This window comes from Erinaceus europaeus, chromosome 2 (assembly GCF_950295315.1).
Source record: "Erinaceus europaeus chromosome 2, mEriEur2.1, whole genome shotgun sequence".
Classification (NCBI taxonomy): domain Eukaryota; kingdom Metazoa; phylum Chordata; class Mammalia; order Eulipotyphla; family Erinaceidae; genus Erinaceus; species Erinaceus europaeus.
This window is the reverse complement of record NC_080163.1, coordinates 34,760,300-34,784,141: the sequence shown is the minus strand read 5'-3', so window position 1 is coordinate 34,784,141 and position 23,842 is coordinate 34,760,300. Positions and strand designations below refer to the sequence as shown.

At 37.6% G+C, this 23,842-nt stretch overlaps 1 protein-coding gene across 1 annotated transcript in view; it reads left to right on the top strand.

Moving 5' to 3' along the window:
- Positions 1-23,842, top strand: part of MEIKIN (meiotic kinetochore factor) — a 70,410-nt gene that overhangs the window by 18,847 nt on the left and 27,721 nt on the right. Inside the window, exons 5-8 of the mRNA XM_060186390.1 lie at positions 3,632-3,784; positions 7,929-8,048; positions 10,228-10,267; positions 11,952-12,034. Coding sequence (XP_060042373.1) covers positions 3,632-3,784; positions 7,929-8,048; positions 10,228-10,267; positions 11,952-12,034 — 396 coding nt within the window. The remainder of the gene's footprint in view (positions 1-3,631; positions 3,785-7,928; positions 8,049-10,227; positions 10,268-11,951; positions 12,035-23,842) is intronic.

Genomic DNA, 23,842 nt, shown 5'->3' with positions numbered 1-23,842 from the left:
CTACAAAACCTTCAAAGAAGAACTAATACCTCTACTTTTAAAGATCTTCCAGAAGACTGATGATACTGGAATACTTTCTTCCAGTTTCTATGAAGCCAACATCACTTTGATACCTAAAGAGAAGGTAAAACTAGTAGCAGTGGTGATGCATCTCTGAGTTAACTATTAAAAAAAAGAAACTATGAAGCTATACTTTAAAAGGTCGGATTGTAACTTTGTGTATCTCAGTAAGTCTGTTAATTTAAAAAGAAAAATAAGATCTGGAAAAATAGCTCAAATAAAATTTGGCTCAGATTTTAAGACTCATGATGCCACCACATACAAAGAGGGTATAAAACTTTACTACTCAAATAATGGGATCTTCTGGAGAGAAGGGTGGATCTTAATGTATTTGCATCTCTAATTTGTGATCCTAGGAACAAACTTTCAGTATATAAAGAATATGCACAAGGACCCAGATTTAATCTCCAAGTCCCCACCCACAGGAGGGAAGCTTCACAGTGGTGAAGCAGTGCTAGAGGTATCTCTCTCTCCCTCACCATCTCCCCTTTCTCTCTTGATGTCTTTCTGTCTCTATCAAAAATAAAAGAGGGATAAATGGCTGCCAAGAGTAGTGAATTCATTGTGGAGATACTGAGACTCGGGAATAACCCTAAAGGCAATAAAATTAAAAGAACATTTTATTTACTCCTTTCTTTACCAACTACTCAAAGTGGTGATTACAGGATTTTCCTAATTTCTTTTAACATATTTTTAAAACATCTTCAATGACTCAATTCCAACTAGAAGGAAAACAAAAATAAATTAATGGGACTACATCAAACTGAAAAGCTTCTTCATATCAAAAAGAACAATCACCAAAACAGACTCCCTATGGATTGGGAGGAAATCATTAGATACTATACATCAGATAAAGGGCTGGTAGACAAAATACATAAAGAACTCACCAAACTTACCAATAATGGACAGAATCTTTAAAGATATCCAAAAAGGTTAATTGACAGATTAAAAAATTCAAAATTACTGATAAGAGAAATGCAAATATAGGAACCAATGAGATATTACTTTATACCATTTAGAATGCCATACTTCAGAAAGAAAAACACTGTTGAAGAGGATGAGTGGGGGAGGAACCCTTTTTTGTTACTGCTGGGAATAAAAATTGGTCCAGCCTTTGTATCTAGTAATCACCCCACTCTTTTTGTCTTATCTCACTTAACATAGTTTTCTTAATTTCTGAGTCTAATTTGAGTTCTGAAATTTGGTGGGAGAGATATTTATCCTGTGAGATGAAGGCAAGGTAAATATGTGGATGGGAAGGCTAGAGACAGATGAGTAAAAAATAACAAAAAGAATGCTAGGAGTTGGAGTAGGGAAAGCAAAAAGAAAAAAAATGGTTCAAAAGGATGATAACCTACTTATGATATCTGAGAAGGTGGAAATTGGATCAATGTAATTATTATTATTATTATTATTTTCCTCCAGGGTTATCACTGGGCTCAGTGCCTGCACCATGAATCCACTGCTCCTGGAGGCCATTTTTCCCCCTTTTGTTGCCCTTGTTGTTGTAGCCTCCTTGTGGTTATTATTATTGCCATTATTGATGTTGTTCGTTGTTGGATAGAACAGAGAGAAGTGGAGAGTGGAGGGGAAGACAGAGAGGGGGAGAGAAAGATAGATACCTGCAGACCTGCTTCACCGCCTGTGAAGCGACTCCCCTGCAGGTGGGGAGCTGGGGGGCTCGAACCAGGATCCTTACACCGGTCCTTGCCGCTTTGTGCCACATGCGCTTAACCCACTGCGCCACCGCCCGAACCCAGTTATTATTTTTTTTAAGATCCAGACCTTTGATCTATTTTGATTTAACTTTGGTATACTATGTGGGACAGTTTTTAAATTTTATTTATTTATGTATTTATTAACCAGAGTACTGCTCAGCTCTGGCTTATGGTGGTGGGGGCAGGGAATTGAACCTGGGACTTTGGAGCCTCAGGCATGAGAGTCTGTTTGCATAGCCATTATGCTATCTAACCCCCCCATTTAATTTTTGTACTGATGACTAGAGGAAATGTCCAGGTAGGAAACAATTATCACCCTTTAAGATATGATTGGAATGGGACCGAAAGTTGTAGTTAAAATAGGAATGACACAGCTAGATGTCTCGGGTCAGTAATGAGTGAGCAGTAAGCAGGTGGCTTTCAGAGCAGTACTCCCCTTTGATCCCTTATTCCCAAACTAAAGAGTTTCTTTTAGTGTTTACATCTGTTTGAAGAATTTAGTAAAGGGGCCTGGTGGTGGGGCACCTGGTTGGGTGCACATGTTACAATGCGCATGAAACGGGTGGAACCCCTGGTCCCCACCTGCAAGGGGAAAGCTTTGTGAGTAGTGAGGCAGGTCTGCAGGTGTCTCTCTGTCTCTTTCCCTCTCTATCCCCCTTCCCTCTCAATTTCTGGCTGTTTCTATCCAGTAAATAAAAATAAAGATAATAAAAAGAAATATTTTTTAAAAAGAGCTTAGTAAAGGCTGCTTAACTTGTTTTCCCTCTCCTTACTATGTGGTTCTCCTTAACTTTTACTCTGTTCTAGTTTGTTGAAAAATTATTCATTCTAGTCTACTGTTATAGGAATGACTTCCAGACATCTGAGTCTAAGAGATTCGGTTCAAATATTTTATGCATTTTTATTGAGTATTTATTATGGAATTCTAATAGTTCTTTATACCCCAGACTTCAATCTATTTGTTATTGTTTCTCAGTTCATGGTTAGTATTTTTCATCTTAACAATTTTTGGAAGAGAAAAAAAATTAGATTATATATGGATAAGATTTTTTCCAGCATAATTTATTTAAGCAAATATTCTTTCTCTACTGAACTTCTTTTATACCCTTTTCAAAAATATATAGCATATACATGTATGAGTTTATTTCTAAACTTTCTCTTCAGTATTATTTATTTATTTATTTTTAACCAGAACACTGCTCACCTCTGGCACGTGGGGGTGGGTGGATTGAGTTGGGATTTTGGAGCCTCAAGCATGAGAGTCTCTTTGCATAACCATTATGATATCTACCCCCACCCTCTCTTATGTTCTTTTGATCTATTTTCAGCAGTGGTGGTGCCATGCATGTGTGAGGCCCTGGTACTAAAGGAAAAAGAGTGGGAGTTGGGCAGTAGAGCAGCAGGTTAAGTGCAGGTGGTGCAAAGCGCAAGGACCAGCATAAGGATCTGGGTTCCAGCCCCAGGCAGCTCCCCACCTGCAGAGGAGTTACTTCACACGGAGTGAAGCAGGTCTACAGGTGTCTTTCTTTCTCTCCCCCTCTCTGTCTTCCCCTCCTCTCTCCATTTCTCTCTGTTCTATCCAACAATGACGACATCAATAACTATAACAACAATAAAAAGCAAAGGCAACAAAAGGGAAAATAATAAATAAAATTTTAAAAAAGGAAAAAGTATTTTCTAAAATTTAAATTGAAGTGATATACAATGGTGTGTCTTTTCAGTGGTATGTTGAAAGAATTAAACTTTTTTAGTATGCAATTGCATGTACATTTATACAAATTTGTTTTATCTGAATTTTATTCTGTTTTATGTTGAACCATCTTACCCTTTTCACTTATTTGTTTGTTCTACAGGACTAAGTACGAAGCATGACATTTCTAGCTCTCTCCTGTGCTATTCTGTCACAGACACTTGTGCAACAGAACAGAGTGCAGATTGCAACAGTTTTGAAGAGAGTTTGAGTAATTTCCCATCACCTGAACTGTTCAGAGGATCAGATTATTTAGGTGAGAACTAATTTCAACCTTTAATTACTCCACAGTAGGCAGTGTCCCTTTACAGAAAGGGAAAAAACAAAGTGAAAATTGGACTGGGTGTGGTGTATTACACCAAAGCAAAGGATTATGGGGGAGGGGGGAGAGAGGAGATGGAGAGGTTATTGAAGTCCTAGAGCATGACTATGGGAGCATGACGTGCTAAGATCGACCCAGTCTGGAAAAGAGAAATTTCCCATGAGTGGTCATCCCACTTCCGTTTATCTTGTCCATCTCCAAAACTCTCTCCCTTTACACTGTCTGAACTGGAAGACGCTTTGAAGAGGGTTACACCGGGAACGGCTGCTGGCTATGATAACATCACCCCAGAACTCATTCTTAACTTGGGCCCCACGGCATAGAAGTGGCTCATTTCATTCCTGTCCCACATCTTGGAATCTGAATCTATGCCCAAAATTTGGCGTCGTGCCAAGATAATAGCAGTTTTGAAACCAAAGAAAGACCCAACACTGGCCGCCAGCTATAGACCAATTTCTCTCCTCTCCGTGTGTTATAAACTCCTTGAGAGGCTGCTTCTGTCATGTATTTCTCATCTTACAGAGAAATTCCTATCACCCGCCCAAGCTGGTTTCCGCCCAGGAAGATCTACCTGCGAACAAGCCCTGGCCCTCTCAACTTACATTGAAAATGGATTCCAGAAGAATTTAAAGACGGGTGCTGTCTTTGTTGATCTCACAGCAGCCTATGACACGGTCTGGCACCGTGGTCTCCTAGTCAAGATCTCAAGATGCCTGCCTCCATGGGTGGCCAACACTATATCGTTTCTTCTCCTAAACAGAAGATTCCGGGTGCATCTGGGTGACAAGTCTAGCAGATGGAGACTTGTCTCAAGTGGCCTCCCCCAGGGCTCTGTTCTGGCTCCTACACTATTTAATATTTACATCAATGACCTCCCAGAAACTTCTTCAAGGAAGTTCATCTACGCCGATGACATCTGCTGTGCAACTCAGGCATCCAAGTTTGACATCCTCGAGGAAACACTCACGAAAGACATGTCACTGATATCTGATTACTGTAAAAAATGGCGACTAATCCCTAGCACTGCAAAAACGGTATCATCTGTTTTCCATCTATACCATGCCTCGGCCTTGTGTGAGCTTAATGTGCAGCTTGGTGATACGAGAATCCGGCATGAAGCCTAGCCAGTCTATCTTGGCGTTACTCTCGATCGCACTCTGTCATTTCACGAACATCTCATAAAAACTGCAGCAAAGGTGGGCGTGAGGAATAACATCATTGCAAGACTGGCCAGCTCCTCATGGGGCGCGAGCGCTTCCACACTACGATCATCATCTCTGGCATTATGTTATTCCACTGCAGAATACTGTGCCCCAGTATGGTTCCGTAGCCCCCATGTCCACTTGGTCGATTCCAAATTATCTTCCTCCATGAGGATAATTTCTGGAACCATCCGTTCCACCCCGGTTCCATGGCTGCCAGTTCTTAGCAACATCGCCCCGCCAGATATTCATCAGGATGTGGCATCATCTAAGTTCATTTCCCACGTCTACGCTCGACCAGACCTGCCAATATACGCGGATATCTTCGCCTACCCTGTCCAACGCTTGACGTCTCGTCACCCAATCTGGTCCCCTACGCCTACACTGAACTTCTCTGTTCCAGACTCTTGGAAACAGAGTTGGCAGTCAGCTGAGGTAAAGAACAAACACCTCATCACAGACCCCTGCAAGCGTCAACCTGGCTTTGACCTAGCACGTTATGATTGGGCCCTCCTCAATCGCTATCGAACAGGCCACGGCCGGTGCGCCGCTATGTTCCATCGCTGGGGAGCCAGAGACGACCCGAACTGCCCCTGCGGCTCCAGACAGACTATGACCCACATAGTCAACGACTGCCACCTCTCCAGATTCAAAGAGGTCTCGAAACTTTACATCAGGCTCAACCTGACGCTGTTGACTGGCTACGGAAGAAGGGCAAACGCTAGAAGAACTATGGGAAAAGTAGCTATACTGGGGATAAGAATGTGCTGCTGACACCTATCTCAGGGAGATGAGAAATTGTACCCATGTGTCAACAACCACACTACAAACCATTATCAATCCTCCTCAATAAAATGATCTGAAAAATTAAACTGAAAAAAGAAGAAATTATCACTTTATCTAGAAACCTTCTGATAAAATAATGTTCTTTTTGACAGTGTATACTTGTCTTCCTCATCAGAGCCTCTCCCTCGGGCCAACTATTATATTCCATGTTTACTCACATAGTACTATAGAAAAAATGGTTTCAGATCGGAGGAACCTTTTTTCTATCTTTCTGTTTAAATTGTCTTTACAAACTGTTATTTACATTTACCATAAATGTAATCAGTAACCTTCATTTAATGATATCATAGTGAGAAAATACCTCAGAAATATCAGAAAATATCTTTAGAAACTAGGGCAGGGTGGCATGAGATTGTTCACCCCATAGAATGCACATTCTACCATCCATGAGGACCTGAATTCTAACCCCCAGTTACCGCATGGGAACAACTGCATGGAGAAGACTTTATGAGCTGTACAGTGGTGGTACCATATCTCTTCTCTCTCTATTTCTCTCCCCCTTGATATCTCTCACCCTCTATCTCAAAATGAAAAATAGTTCACTGAGAGTAGAGAAGTCATTTAAGTATGGGGTGCTCATGATAACCCTAAGTGGCTAAAAAAACAAGGGAACTAGGGTTAAAGAAAATCATAAACAATAATATTCTGATAAAGCCTACATGGTAAATCTTGATGCCAAATAAACATTGGGAATACCACTAGAAGCAAGGTAATTTATACTGTAATAGCTCAGAAAATATGACAGTTTGCACCAAATACTTAGGAAAAGATACATCTAAAACATGAACAATGTAGTAACTGCTTCTTTCCTAGTCAAAGAGAAGTTGAATTCTCTGGCTTTTTTTTTAAATATTTTTTCCTTATATTTAATAGGATAGAGAGAAACAGGGTAAGGTGAGGGGAAGGGAGGGAGGAAAGAGTCACCTGAAGTGCTGCTTCACTGTTCATGAAGCCCCCCATGAATCTCTTGAAGCCTCCGGTACCAAGGGCTTGAACCTGGGTCCTGGCCCATGTTAATATTGTGCCCAACCATGTATGCCAATCTTTGGTATGCTTTGAAATAGAATCTGGACCACAGTACTGCTCCACTGTTCGTGGAGTTCCCCCAGTGCTTTTCATTGTGTTGTCATGTGATGCCTTCTATGGTGGATTTGAACCCAGTTCCTCACACATGGTAAGCTGTGCATTCTCTAAGTGAGCTGAATCTCATTCTCTAATGAAAATTTCAGCAAAAATGTAGAATTGTGTTTTATAGAAACAAATTTTACAACTAAGTAATATGGTAACAGAATTGAAAATGATTATTAGTGGTTCAAAACCAAATTAGATCAAATTGAAGAAAACTGGCAAACTCCAAAGGTTAGACATTTGAAACCATCCACTCAGAGGTACAGAAAGAAGAAGGAATACAAAAGTATAAAAAATTGAGGCCAGGTGGTGGCACACCTGGTTAAGTACACACATTACAGTACGCAAGGACCCAGGTTCAAGCTCCTGATTCCCACATGCAGGGAGAAAGCTTCATGAGTGATGAAGTAGGCTGCAAGTGTTTCTCTGACTCTCTCCCTCTCTATATACCCCATTCCTCTCGATTTCTCTCTGTATCTATCCAAAAATAAATGAATAAAAATATTTTTTTTAAGTACAGAAAAATTAAGACATGAACTAAAACCAAGCAAATCAATATACACACTGTGATGGCTCATAAGGGGGAAAAGAGGTGACAGAAAACTCATTTATAGAAATAACTTGAAAAAATTAAAAACTTGGGGACAAAATTGATCTAGGAAGCTCATCAAACTTAAGGTAGACTAAAGAAATACACAAAACAATAACAATAATAAAAGAAACCCACACTAGATTATATACCAGAGACAGAGAGACCAAGCTAGAGATTCTCTATTTGTTTGTCAAAGTTGTCTTAAAAGATTTGTTGAGGATCTAAGTGGTGTGATAAGGAAGAAGCTCTTTCACTTGTATTATCTTATTCAAAGTTTGTGCCATTTCTCCTTTTTTTTTTTTTTCTCCAGACTGGGGTTGTTCCAGATTGGAAGAGCACGTTTTATGCAAGAATTCCACTCTTCTGGATACCAGTAAAGCAATAGCAGTAGAAAAAGCATCACAGTTTTCAAACCTCTCCGCAATTTTAGGTGTGTCTTCACTTATTTTCTTTTTTCCTTTTGAATAATCTCTAAGTATAACTCATCAATTAATATTACTTTTAGTACATATAATGTCTAGCTAATAGTTGCCTAAGCACGGGTGGGTTTACATTTTTATAACTCTTATTTGGAACTAATTTTAGACTTATAGGAAAAATTACAAAAATAGTACACAGGGTTCCTATTTATGCTCCCTTCCCTCCCATTCCTCCACCCAGCTACTGCTCCTGGCAGCCATTTTTCTTTTTTCTTTTTTTTTTTTTAGTTGAGTAGGACAGAGAGAATTTGAGAGAGGCGGGAGATGGAAAGAAAGATAAATACCTACTGACCTGCTTCACTGCTTGTGAAGTGTCCCCCCTGCAGGTTGAACCCAGATCCTTGCTCAAGTCCTTGTGCTTAGTACAATGTGCATTTAGCCAGGTATGCCACCGCCCAGCCTCCATATTATATATCTATAGTACACTTATCTGTGCCTCCAAATTAACATTGGTGTAAAACTACTACCTAAACCATACCTCCAACCAAAATTTCACCAATTTTTTCATTGATTTCTTTTTGTTTGTTTATTTCAGTTCCCACAGGAATTGGATTTCTTTCTCTTTTATTCATCTATAGCCTGTGACAGTTCTTAGTCTTTTTTTCTTCAATAATTGTGATTTGAAGATTACTGACCTGTTGTTTTGAGTATGTCCCATGAGTTGAAATTGCTAGTATGTTCTCATGAACTTAAGAATTTTTTTATTAACAAGAAATAACATTCCCTTCTTAGTACATTGTATTACTAATTCCTTTTTTTAATGTAAAGCTTCATATGTGTGAGATCAATTGCACAACTCAGTCTACATTGAGGCATGCCAAGACTGTCAGAAGTAAAAAGTAGTAGGGGACCAGGTGGTAGCACACCAGGTTAAGCATACATAGTGCTAAGCACAAGGGCGGACACAAGGATCCCAGTTCAATCCCCTGATTCCCCAACTGCAGAGGAGTGAGGGGTGATGGGTCGCTTTGCAAGTGGTGAAGCAAGTCTGCAGGTGTCTCTCTGTACCTCTCCCTCCCCTCTCAATTTCCCTCTGTCCTATCCAGCAACAACTATGGAAAAAATGGCTGCCAGGAACAGTGGATTTGTAGTACAGGCACTGAGCCTCAGCGGTAACCCTGGAAGCAAAAAAAAAAAAAAAAAGTAGAGAGTAAATTTTCTCTGCTAATGTCTACTGTATTCCTTTAATTGGGGAGAACCTCCCTTTCAAGGAAAATGTTTCATGATGCTTGGGAGGCACCACTCATTTTACTTTCACTTAATCCCAATAGGGATTCATTTTTATTTTTTTCCTGAGAAAATAATGCTTTACAGGACTGCTGTTGTCTCAAGGGTATAGTTTCAAATGTCACCAAAATTTGTATAAGCACAGTTTGCCCTCCAGCAAAGTGCCACTCTCTTTCCATCCTAGGACATTGGGCCCATTATCCCCTTTCACTTCCTAACTGTTTCCAAATTAGTGACTGCAGATCTGCAGACATAAACCAAGGACCCTACTATGTTTCATCCTAGAGGTTTCCTCTCACCTCTATTAGAATTGTTAAATTCTAACTTAATGTGTACAGACTTCTACTGCTGTGAAATAATTTCTTTAGAAGACTGTCCCTATAATTCTTTACATTTCTAGTAGTATCCTAGTATACCTGTTAGTTGGTGGGTATTGTCACTAATCAATCTACTAATATGAATATCTGTATATCTGGCAGTTAACTAAGAATTGTGACACCCAAGTTTAAGTTCCAGGTGTATGATTGATTGCTAGTTTAACAACTCATCCTGTTTTTATATGTAAGACAAAGAAAGAAAATTGACATATTTACCATACAATATTTTTTATAAGAATGATGCTAAGATAATAGATATAAAAATCACTTAACATTTTTAAATAACTACCCAGAAGTAGGTAGTAGATTACTGCCTCTTATGATATTCTATAATGATTTTGGTTTGTCTTGGTATTTGTAAAATACTAAATGGCAATCATATACAAGACAAAGCGACAAAATTATAGAAGCAAACTATACTGCTGCCATGTCCTTTAAAAAATATATGTATTTTTTTTTCCTAGAGTAATTAACTTCTACTCTGTTTGGATTATATTTCTAATAAATCGATTTTCCCCTTTTCTAGGTGTCACTTCAGAAGACTATCAGAAATGCCAAAGACAAATGTAAGACCTAAAATTTTGAAGGTTGTGCTTTTCAAAATCCTGTGTTCTAGTAGTTACATAAAAGGTTCACCTCTTTAATATTTTTTGAGAATTAACTATGTATCAAAACTGCTCTAATTGTTTATATATATATATAGTAGTGAATAAAATTTATAAGAAATAAAATATCTGCCCTTACTAGTTCACATTCCAGTTGGGATAGATAATAAAGAACTAAGCAGGTAAATTTATACTCTGCTATATTATAAGGAATATCATGGAGAAAAATTAAGTGAAATTAGAAGACTGAGCATTTTAAGGTGGAAGCTTAATATTTTATGGTCCCAGCTCACTTCCACTGTGCTATTCTGCTACCTGAAGCTTACTACTTTAAGTAGTGCTAAGGAAAATCTTTGAAAAGGTAGTATTTTGGTAATGATCTAAAGGAAACAACAAAAAGCTCCCTATATGCTGTAGTTTCAGTGCCACCATACCAAAGAAACTCCTCTACTACTTCTCCCTATTTGCTTTAGTTATTAACATTCCACATGTTATTTGGTTATTTCTTCCAGTTCTCTACCTTTTTCATTTAGCACAACCAGTCTACTTTCCAACTATTTATCTGACTAGGCATAAATGTCATCTTTTTTAGTGACAGGGATATATTCCATTGAGTATATATATCCCACATCTTCTTTATCCAGTTATCTGTTGATGGGCATTCAGGTTGATTCCATATTCCATTTTGGCTATTGTAAATAACTATGAAAAAGAGGGCTGTCTATTTTTTAAAATAAGGTGTTTTTTATCTTTTGTATAAATACCTAGGATTGATATAGCAAGATCATAAAGTATTCCCATCTTAATGTACTAAGGAATTGTCAGAGTTTTTCATAGAGGCTGCACCAATTTATATTCCTACCAACAGTGTATCAGAATTACTTTTTCTCTATAGCCTTACCAGAACTTATTTCCAATTTTTTTAAATTAAGTCATTTTTCACCTGTGTGAAATGTTAATCTACTTATGGTTTTGATTTGTACTTCACTAGTCATAAGTGATGGTGAGCATTTTTTTCACATGTGTGAGTCATATTTACGTTTTCTTTAGAAGTGTCTTATTTAGATGGGTTGTTATGTGTTTTAAAGCAATCACCCTGGAAGTCTGTAAGATAAGCTTATTTACTATGAACAAGAAGAATCTAGATGTACTTTTGGAATTTGGCACAACAGAAATGTGTGCATAATGCTCACAGTTCAGACAGAAATCTCATGGAAGGGTTTATGAATCCTCTTGATTGAATGAGATCATGCCTACTATTAATTTCTGCAAAGGACAAAGAAAACTCATTTGAAAATTTTTGGAAGTTCTGCCACTAAATATAGAAGCTGACAATGAATAAGAGAGCCCCAGGGATTTGGTGTAAAATATCCTTAACTCTTTAAAATGCTTCAAGTTTGAAAGTGTATTTGTTTGCCACACCCAAAAGAGAGGAAAAAAATAACAAGAGATTAAAAAAAAAACAGTTAATTTATGCAAACAGACTCTCATACCTGAGGCTCCAAAGTCCAAGGTTCAATCCATCCCGCACCACCATAAGCCAGAGCTGAACAGTGCTCTGGTTAAATAATATTAATAATAACAGTTAACTTAAGAAATAAAATAAAAAGAAAGTTAAAAAATAGGTGATTCTCTCCTCTCCCAGGTCAACTAGGAATACCAAAGGATACCACCTGGGACCACAACAAGGAAAGGCTAGACCTACTCTAGGAACCTACCAAACCACTGGTGAGTGCAAACATGTGTGGCTCCTGGACAGGGAAGAGCCTAAGGAGAGATTCAGTGGCTGGTAACAGTCCAGCAGTTTACCAGTTGAGGTACCACCTCCAGTCTGTTTTAAGAATAAAAAGACTGCTGAAGGGAGGAGAGGACTCCACTAAGACTTACCAAATGCAACTGTGAGTCTCCATTGCTACTGCCCTCAGAGGCTGGAGCAGCAGGGGGGAGGTGCTGTGCTGACATCTGGGAACAGAGAACTCACCAGGAAACTCAGGAAAAGAGCTACACCTCCTTGGGCTGTATAGTGGGAGCCTTTCCACATTGTTCTCCTGATGAGAACATGGTGAATAACTGCCTCAGAACCTACAGACTATAAACAGGACTAGTATAGAAACTCACAGGGCCTAGTAGTACTACTCAGCTTGGCAGAGAAGCTAAATTTAGCCTGGAGATTTGCATCCTTGGGATGTGAGAGTCTCTTTGCATAACCACTGAGCTATCTATTCCCCACCATGTTTTATCTCTTGGTCAGGAGTCAGTGATTAAGCTAAGAAGCCTACTTAGAGTTTAAAAGCCCTCAGGCTTCTATAACCTAGGGAAAGAAAAAGAACAAAAGAAGCTTTTAACAGCCTCTTTGCTCCAACTCAGGGATTGAAATAATATTGAAACAACTGTCCATTTCCCCAACTGTGAACTCTTTAAGTGCCTTACTTAGACACAAGTCAATTCAGGCAATAGGGATCAGTAATTTGAAAAGTACTGAGACAGGGAACTCATAACATAATATATAAAATGGTTAAACCAACAAGAAGAAATATTGGAGAAATGAACCAGAACAGTCCAGATGAAAACCTCCCAAAGGGTGAAGCACAAAATAGTGATATCAACATCCAAATGCTTGTTAAGGAAATAATCACAGGAGTGAGTAAAAAGTTTGAAAGGATTGTCATCAGAAATATAGAAACAACAAATGAGACTCTGGAAGAAAACACTCATTATCTCAAAGTTATTAGAGAGCTCAAAGCTGAAATAACTGAGCTAAGAACACAACTAGTTGAACAACCTAAAACAGTATCAGAATAGGGTCACAAAATAGATTAACTCCAGAAAACAGTAGAGGGGAGAGAAAATAGAATCAATGAGGCTGAAAATAGAATTAGCAAGATTGAAGACAAATTAGAGACAACTAAAAAAGAAGTAAGAGATCTCAAAAAGAGATTAAGACATACTGAAAACAACAACAGAGACCTATGGGATGACTTCAAAATAAATAATATATGCATAATTGTCTTACCAGAGGAAGGAAGAGAGGGAGAGGAAGAAAGTATTCTTCTGGCCATAATAGCTGATAACCTCTCTAGTCTAGACAACATCAAAGACATAAAGGTTCAAGAAGCCCAGAGAGTCCCAAACAGAATTAACCCAGACTTAAAGATACCAAGACACATCCTATTTAGAATGGAAAGGAATAAGGATAAAGAAAGGATCTTGAATGCTGCAAAGAAAAACCAAGAGTCACCTACAAAGGAAAACCCATACGATTAGCAGCAGATTTCTCCACACAAACACTAAAGGCCAGAAGAGAATAGCAAGATATCTATCGAGTGCCCAATGAGAAAGGCTTTTAACCAAGCCTACTGTATCCTGCTAGACTGTCATGCAGACTATATGGAGGCATAAAAACCTTCTCAGACAAGCAACAGTTGAAACAATCAACTATCACCAAGCCTGCTCTGAAAGAAGTTCTGAAAGGTCTCCTATAAACAGACCATCATATATATGTCATATATCAGAACACTCTAAAACTCTACAAGAATGGTGTTAAAATATCTTCAATCTTTCATATCAATAAATGTCAATGGCCTGAATTCACCTATTAAAAAGCACAGAGTAGCAAGATGGATCAGAAAATACAACACAACAATATGCTGTCTACAGAAAACCCAACAAACTCAACAAGATAAACATAGACTGAAAGTGAAAGGATGGAAAACTATCATACAGGCCAATGGCCCACACAAAAGGGCAGGAACAGCTAATCTCATATCTGACATGATAGTCCTTAAAATAAATAAAATTTAAAAAGATAAGGATGGACATTACTTAATGCTCAGAGGATCAGTAAACCAAGTGGACTTAACAATTATTAACTTCTATGCACCCAATGAGAAGCCATCTAAATACATCAAACATCTACTGAAAGAGCTACAGCAATATATTAACAGCAACGCAGTCATAGTAGGGGACTTCAACACCCCATTCTCTCAACTTGACAGATCATCCAAGCTGATAATCAATAAAGATATGAGGGAGCTAAATGAGGAAATAAACTAGAATCATTCACCTCAAGAAACTGGAATATACATTCTACTCAAATCCACATGGGTTATTCTCAAGGGTAGACCATATGTTAGGCCACAAAGACAGCATCAGGAAATTCAAGAGCATTGAAATCATCCCAAGCATCTTCTCAGATCACAGTGGAATTAAACTAACACTTAACAATCAAAAAAAAGATTAGTAATAGTCCCAAAAAGTGGAAGCTCAACAGTACACTACTGAACAACTACCGGGTCAAAGAGGAAATAAGGGAAGAAATCAAATTTGTCCAGAGTTCAATGTAAATGAAGACACAAGCTATCAAAAGATTTGGGTCGCAGCTAAGGCAGTACTGAGAGGGAAGTTCATAGCCATGCAAGCACACATTAGGAAACAAGAAAAAGCACAATTAAACAGCCTGATTTCACACCTTAAATACCTTGAAGAAGAAGAACAAAGGAACCCTAAAGCAAACAGAAGGACAGAAATCACTAAAGTTGGGAGTCGGGCTGTAGCGCAGCGGGTTAAGCGCATGTGGCGCAAAGCACAAGGACCGGCATAAGGATCCCGGTTCGAACCCTGGCTCCCCACCTGCAGTGGAGTCGCTTCACAGGTGGTGAAGCAGGTCTGCAGGTGTCTATCTTTCTCTCCTCCTCTCTGTCTTCCCCTCCTCTCTCCATTTCTCTCTGTCCTATCCAACAACGACAACAACAATAATAACTACAACAATAAAAAAACAAGGGCAACAAAAGGGAATAAATAAATAAAATAAAATATAAAAAAAATAAATCACTAAAGTTAGGGCAGAAATCAGTAACACTGAAAATAAGAAAACCATACAAAAGATCAATGAAAGTAAATGTTGGTTCTTTGAAAGAGTGAACAAAATCGACAAACCTTTATTTTAGCCAGACTCACAAAACAAAAAACAGAGAAGACCCAAATTAATCAGATTGTAAATGAAAGAGGAGATATCGCAAGAGACACCACAAAAATTCATGTGAGGCTTCTATGAAGAACTATATGTCACCAAGCTAGAGAACCTGGAAGAAATGGATGGGATACAGAGTTCTGGTCATGGGAATTGTGTGAAGTTGTACCTCTCTTGTCCTATGGTTTAGTCAATGTTTCTTTTTTATAAATAAAATTTTTTTTTAAAAAAAAAAGAGGGAGTCCGGCAGTAGTGAAGCAGTTAAGCGCATGTGGTGCAAAGCGCAAGGCCGGCGTAAGGATCACGGTTCGAGCCCCTGGCTCCCTACCTGCAGGGGAGTCACTTCACAAGTGGTGAAGCAGGTCTGCAAGTGTCTGTCTTTCTCTCCTCCTCTCTGTCTTCTCCTCCTCTCTCCATTTCTCTCTTTCCTATCCAACAATGACAATAATAACTACAGTCATAAAACAAGGGCAACAAAAGGGAATAAATAAGTAAATAAATAAAAAGAATTGGACAATTTCCTAGAGACCTACAAACTTCCAAAATTAAATAGAGGAACTAGATAATATGAACAGGCCCATCACAGCCATCAAAATCCAAACAGTTACCAAAACCCTTCCCAATAATAAAAGTCATGGAGCAGATGATTTTACAAATGAATTCTACAAAACCTTCAAGGAAAGTTAATACCTCTACTTTTAAAACTCTTCCAGAAGATTGAAGACACAGAAATACTCCTTTCCAGCTTCTTAAGCCAATATCACTTTGATACCAAAAGCAGACAGGGACACAACCAAAAAAGAAAACTACAAACCAATATCTCTGATGAACAAAGATGCTAAAATATTCAATAAGATTCTAGCCAACCAGATACAGCAGTATACTAAAAAAATTGTTCATCATGGCCAGGTGGGGTTTATCCCAGGGATGTAAGGTTGCTTTAATATACATAAATCAATCAACGTGATCCACCACATCAATAAAAGCAATACCAAAAAACACATGGTCTTATAAACAGATGCAGAGAAAGCCTTTGACAAAATACAACATCCCTTTATGATCAAAACACTACAAAAAATGGGAATAGATGGAAAATTCCTCAAGATAGTGGAGTTTATATATAGCAAACCTACAGCCAACATCATACTCAATGGTGAAAAACTGAAAGCATTTCCCCTCAGATCAGGTACTAGACATGGCTGCCCACTATCATTATTATTCAACATAGTGTTGGAAGTTCTTGCCATAGCAATCAGGCAGGAGCAAGAAATTAAAGGCATACAAATTGGAAGAAAAGAAGTCAAACTCTCCCAATTGGAGGTGGCATGATAGTATACATAGAGGACCTAGTGGGGGTTGTATTGTTATGTGGAAAACTGAGAAATGTTATGCATGTACAAACTATTGTATTTACTGTTGAATATAAAACATTAATCTGTCAGACTAACTTCTCAGGTGGGAGAAAGAGACGACCAGGGACTCATGGCTGAGTGGTACGCAGTTCAGTCTTTATTCATGTGGAACACAGAGCAATCTAAACTATCTCTAATCACAATCTTGTCCTTATATATCCTGAGGCAGAAGAGTCAGGTCCGAAGAGGATGTACATAGGATAGGGGGTGGGGAGAAGGAAAAAGCGTGTAAAACAATGAGGATTAGGGGAGTTGGACGGTAGCTCAGTGGGTTAAGTGTATGTGGCGCAAAGCACAAGGACAGGGATGAGAATCCCAGTTCAAGTCCCTGGCTCCCCACCTGCAGGGGAGCCGCTTCACAGGCGGTGAAGCAGGTCTGCAGGTGTCTATCTTTCTCTCCCCTCTCTGTCTTCCCCTCCTCCCTCCATTTCTCTCTGTCCTATCCAACAACAATGACATCAACAACAATAACTACAACAACAATAAAAACAAGGGTAACAAAAAGGAAATAAATAAAGAAAAGAAAAAAATTTTTTAAAAAAACAGTGAGGATTAAACCAATGCCTTAGAGGCAGGGCAGTGCTTAGTTAACAGTGGTTATGTAAATAGAATACAGTGTTAAGCAGGGGGGATTAAACCAATGAAACAGAAGGGGTCTTAGAAGCAGAATTTAGAAGCATACCAATATTAATTCCCAATAAAGAAATTTAAAAAGAAGAAAGTTAAAAAAATAAATAAGTACTGGAAAAGAAAAAAAGCAGTCATGGCTGCTTTCCTCATGCAGGTTATGCATCTGAACTAGGTATAAATTTTGAAAAGGAAGACGTTTAAATTGAATAATAAGAATTTGGTGATGTGATAGTCTAGATATTTATTAGCTCCCCCTCAAATAACTATTAAATACACCCAAAAGATAATTTAAGGGTATACAAAGTACTTTGGTAGGGTGAATTTAGAGGGAGTTATAGGAAAACAATCATTTTTGTTTACTATTGTGTTTTCAGAAAAGTCATGACACATTTTTGCATAAAAAAAGAAAATTGCTTCATGACTTTTCTGACAACCCAATAAGTTTATTTATTAAGCTGATAATAAGAATTTAGAAGATCTTTTCACATCTTGTTTTCATCTTAATTATCTTGCTAAGGACTCAGAAGTCCTATTTTGTGACCAGAAATTAAGCTGAACTTTGGCTGAACTTATTCACAAAGTGTATAAAAAAGAAAAGAATAGTATTTTTTTTATTTTTTTAAATATTTATTTTATTTATTTATTCCCTTTTGCTGCCCTTGTTGTTTTATTGTTGTAGTTATTATTGTTGTTGTCGTTGTTAGATAGGACAGAGAGAAATGGAGAGAGGAGGGGAAGACAGAGAGGGGAAGAGAAAGATAGACACCTGCAGACCTGCTTCACCGCCTGTGAAGTGACTCCCCTGCAGGTGGGGAGCCGGGGTTCAAACTGGGATCCTTATGCCGGTCCTTGTGCTTTGCGCCACCTGCGCTTAACCCACTGAGCTACAGCCCAACTCCCAAGAATAGTATTTTTTAAAACAAATATCTCTCATGTTACTTGAGATCCTTACCTTTAAAATCTTAGGAAGCAAAATATCTAGTTCCTTTATATAAGGAGATAACCAAGACTCATGCCAGGTCAAGTAACTCCTTAGCCTACTCAAATATGAGTAGCAGAACTGAGTTTTAATTCCAGGTGTATCTGATCTTAAACATGTCTTGTCCTCCACACTTTTATATTGCTATGAAAAAATTAATGCAATAGTTACTGAGTATGAGTTTCTTTATCTACTGGTTTAGAGTGATATATTTTTCTCCCTGATCTATAATTTTAGTTACAGGAGAGAAAGATAATAGATAATCAGATATTGGAGTTATGTATGATGACTGAAAAATGAAAGTCAGCAAAGCACCTTGTACTATAGGTACCCTATATTACTATTGTTAAATATGTTATGTAAATATATATTAATAATTATATTATTAGAATAAATTTAGGAAAAAAGTATATGCACTGTATTTTATTTATTAAAACTATTTGTCCAGGATCTGGAAGTGCACATTTTACCATGTACAGGGATCCACGTTTGATCCCGTCACTACATGGAAAGCATCATGCATGGGAGGTATTATAATATATCTTATTCTCTTTCTGTTCCTTTCTCATTTTCTCTCTTTTCCTGTCATTTTAAAAAGAGACTGCTGGGAGCAGTGGCATCCTGCAGGCATGAAATCTCAGCATACCAAAACATATACACACATAAAACTTTATATATATATATATATATATGTATATATATATATATATACATTTTTCTAACATGTAGTTTTTCTACATGATAATTAATAACATATAAATATCCTTATTTAAGTATATTTGAGAATTCTCAAAAATTACTGAAAAGAATATAGTTATTATATTCTATCATATAATCATATATGTCATATTCTTATTATGTAAAGATGACATTTGCAGACCAAAATTTTTCTCGAAAACCAAAGAGTACTTCAAATTCAGAATCAGGATATATATATAGAGAGAGAGAGAGAGAGAGAAAGAGAGAGAGAGAGAGATCAATCATTTTCATTTTTCTGCATTTATTTTTGTTTTGATGCAATACATACTAAGAAAATGAATAGCCCAGGCAATGGAGTGCATTTTAGCTTGTTTTTTTTTTTTTTTAAGAATTGAAGCTATGTGATATTAGAAAGTGAGCTTTAACAATCCCCACAATATCCATCATTAATTTATTATTTTTAAAACGTGCATTTTATTCATTCTACTTTAATGAGATATACACAGATAAAGAGAGATGAGACATCTTAGCTCTGGTTTATGATATTGCAGGGGATTGAACCTGGGACTTTGGAACTTCAGACATGAAAATCTTTTTGTATAACCATTATGACACCTCCCCTGCCCTCCATCATTAATTAATGCAATAGTTACTGAGTATGAGTTTCTTTATCTACTGGTTTAGAGTGATATATTTTTCTCCCTGACCTATAATTTTGAGTTACAGGAGAGAAAGATAATAGGTAAACAGATATTGGAGTTAAGTATGATGACTGAAAAATGAAAGCTTCAGCAAAGCACCTTGTACTATAGGTAGCCTATATTACTACTGTTAAGTATGTTATGTAAATATATATTAATAATTATATTAATAAAATAAATTTAGAAAGATATTTAAATTTTCATTGATCTCAGCTCAGATTCTATTTTCTATATCAAGTTTTATAGCATCTGTTTTGGGGGTAAATTTGAATTACTGCTTTTCTCCTGGTGGGTATGAATATTTGTATGATTTAAAAAATCATAGTTTGTACACCATTTACTTAAGAAACTGCTTTAATGAGACCTCTTAAAACACCAGGTATTGTTTAAGGGGCAATGGGTATAATATGATATAATTTATCTCCTTTTTTCAGATAGACATTTTTAGATAGGAAGAGCTAACTTTTTCAGATAAAAAGTGAAAGACTGAGATGCAGAAAAGGAAAGAGATCACAGCACCAAAGGTTTTTTTCAGTATGGTCGGGGGGCCAGGCTTGAACCTGGGTCACTTACATAGCAAAGCAGTACACTTTCCAAGTAAGCCATTTTGCCAGCCCAAGTTTCTCTTCCAAGGGAAATTAAACTAATTATAAAAACTAAATTTGTAGGAGTTGGAAGATAGCTCATCCAATAGAGCTTATACTTCTCCATATTTGAGGACTAGGGTTCAATCCCCCAGTGTCACATGGGAGAACTGTGCCTGGCATAAATAATGGAATAGTGCTGTAGTATCCTTCTCTCTCCTGTCTCAAGAAAACAAAAGTCTACTGGGAGCAGTGGAATCATGCAGGTGCAAGGTCCTGGGACTAGGGAAGCAAAAGCTCATATCTTTGGAAAGATCATACACCATGGGTAGGGAGGACCACCAGTGGCTCACCAGGTTGAGTGCACACAGTACTGTGTTCAAGGACACCTGCCACTTCCCACCTGCAGTGGGAACACTCCATGAGCAGAGAAGTAGGTCTGCAGGTGTCTGTTTTTCTCTCTCCCTATCTTCCCTTCCCCTCTCAAATTCTCTCTGTCCTCTAAAAACTGGAAAAAAGGGAAAGTGGCCACTTGGAGTAGTGGATTCATAGTGCAGGTACTGAGCCCCAGCAGTAACCCTGGAGAAAAGTAAACAAATAGAATATATACCATCTAAGAGTACTAGAGGGATTTATTTTGCAGATCAAATAGCAGGCCTTGTAAATAAAAGAAATTATGAAAGAGAAAGTGTTAAAAGTATAAAAATGATGATTCTACATAGGTCTTGTCAATAAAAAGTTTTACTTTGGTGGTCTGGGAGGTGGTGCAGTGGATAAGGCACTGGATTCTCAACCATGAGGTCATGAGTTCTATCCCCAGCAGCACATATACCAGAGTTATGTCTGGTTCTTTCTCTCCTCCTATCTTTCTCATGAATAAATGAATAAATTCTTTTTTAAAAAAAAGTTTTACTTTGACTGTAGAAAACATTATAAAGTTTGTAAGGCAAAATAATGGCTCTAGAACTATATATACTTTTGTGTTTTTATTTTTTACAATTTAGTGATTTAAATAAGTCACAATTTGTTTTTGGGATATTTTGACATGTTGCTTATTTGAATAAATCCATCTATTCCAACTGCACTGATATATCAGTCTCTTTAATCTTAGAAAATAATAAAAACAAAACAAAGCAAAAAACGGGGCGGGGGGCCAGGCGATAGTGCAGTGGGTTAAGCACTCGTGGTGCCAAGCGCAAGGACCTGAGTAAGCATCTGGGTTCCAGACCCCGGCACCCCACTTGCAGGAGCATCGCTTCACAAGCAGTGAAGCAGGTCTGCAGGTGTCTGTCTTTCTCTCCCCCTCTTTATCTTCCCCTCTTCTCTCCATTTCTCTCTGTCCTATCCAACAACAGCAGTAACAACAACAATAACAACGGCAACAAAATGGAAACAATGGCCTCCAGGAGCAGTGAATTCATAGTACAGGCCTCAAGCAATAACCTTGGAGGCAAAAGAAAAGAAAAAGAAAAGAAAAGAATAAAGAAATAAATGGCTGTATTCATATCCTTAACACCCCAATAACCTAGTAATAGAGATAAACAATTACGAAGAAATTAGTTCTCTTATTTTTTGGAGAGACCAGAGTTTTGCTTCACATGCTGAGTCAGGGATCCAACCTAGATCCCAGACGTGCAAAACTTGCACTCTACCCTCTGAGCCATCTCTCTAGCTCCTTTGTGATCTTATTTGTTATTATGAGCCTTTAAACTGAGAAATCTTCAAGGTGAGATTTTATATTTAATTTCTTTTCAATCTACCTTTTGTATGTGTAGGTGCCATGCCAAGACAAGGCCTGAGCCACCTCTGACTTAAGATCTTTATATACAACTGCCTACTAGAAGTCTTCTCTGATATACCGGACACCCATCATTCAGACACCAATCATTAGTTCTACTCATTCAGCAAATATTTATTATGCATCTATTTTGTGACACCTTCTGTTGTAATTTCTGGGGACCATGACAAAGTCCTTGCTTTAAAGGAGCTCTTTTCATTGGGGAAAAAGAAAGATAGTAAAGGGAGTCGGGCTGTAGCACAGCGGGTTAAGCGCATGTGGCGCAAAGCACAAGAACCGGCATAAGGATCCCGGTTCGAACCCCGGCTCCCCACCTGCTGGGGAGTCGCTTCACAGGCGGTGATGTAGGTCTGCAGGTGTCTATCTTTCTGTCCTCCTGTCTGTCTTCCCCTCCTCTCTCCATTTCTCTCTGTCCTATCCAATAACGACAACAATAATAACTACAACAATAAAACAACAAGGGCAACAAAAGGGAATAAGTAAATAAAATAAATATTTAAAAAAAAAGAAAGATAGTAAATAAATAAACATATGACTACAGGAGTTTCTAAGGGAAGAAACTGGGCACAGTATATAAATATTTGAAGTCAGAATATAGATGTTTTGAAGTCATGGCATTAGATGACATTGCTTAGGGACTGAAACTAGTAGGATCAAGACAATTAAATAATGTAAATGAACAGTCCTATATTTAGAAGTAACTATGACAACAGTTGCCAAGAATAAAATAAGGATGAGAACTGAAGGCTGAAACAACCCAGACCTAACCTTACCCTCTCCTGGTTTCCTCCATCTCAGTTAACAAATGGACCTTAAACCAGAAACCTGCCTACCAACCTCAATACCTCCTCTTCTAACACTTTCATTATCTAACTTATTACCAAATCTCAGTATCAATTTTATCTCCTACAAAACTTTCATACCTTCTGCTTCTCTCTGCCTTTGAAGATAAAAGGATTATTTAGCCTTTCTTAAAGAATGTTGCCAGCTTTAGAATTAAAGATACAGGATTGGAATTGGCGTATTGCACCAAAGTAAAAGACTCTGGGGTGGGTGGATGGGGAGAATACAGATCCAAGAAGGATGACAGAGGACCTAGTGGGGTTGCATTGTTAAATGGAAAACTGGGAAATATTATGCATGTACAAACTATTGTATTTACTGTTGAATGTAAAACATTAATTCTCCAATAAAGAAATAAAAAAAGATATCCAGTTAAATTTGAATTCAGATAAGCAGCAAATAATTGTAAAATATCATTATGTAATTTATTAATAAAATGTATCCTATATGCCACTATTATGAAATATTGTGTATTTTATTGTAATATATTATTTTAATTAGTAATAAAAAGCTTGACATTTGAATTTAATAAATATATATGCACATATATACATATAATTATGTGCCAGATAGTACACATGCTTGCACTCTTACATAGGATATACTTATTCTAAAAATTATTTATCTGAAATTCACTTTTATATGGACATCCTGTATTTTATGTTTTATACACTATGCAATGAGACTAGGAATACGTAAACTACACAGGGATTACTTAAAAAAATAACTTGTAGGGTGCTTAGAGGTGGCCCACTTGATAGAGTGCACATACAACATGAGTGAGGACCCAGATTCATGCCCCAGGCCACCATCTAGGAGTGCTTATAAAGCTTCATAAGTGGTGAAACAGTGCTTGGGTTTCTCTTCTACATATTTCTCTCTATCCCTCTCTCTGTCTATCTGTTTCTCACTATCTAGAGG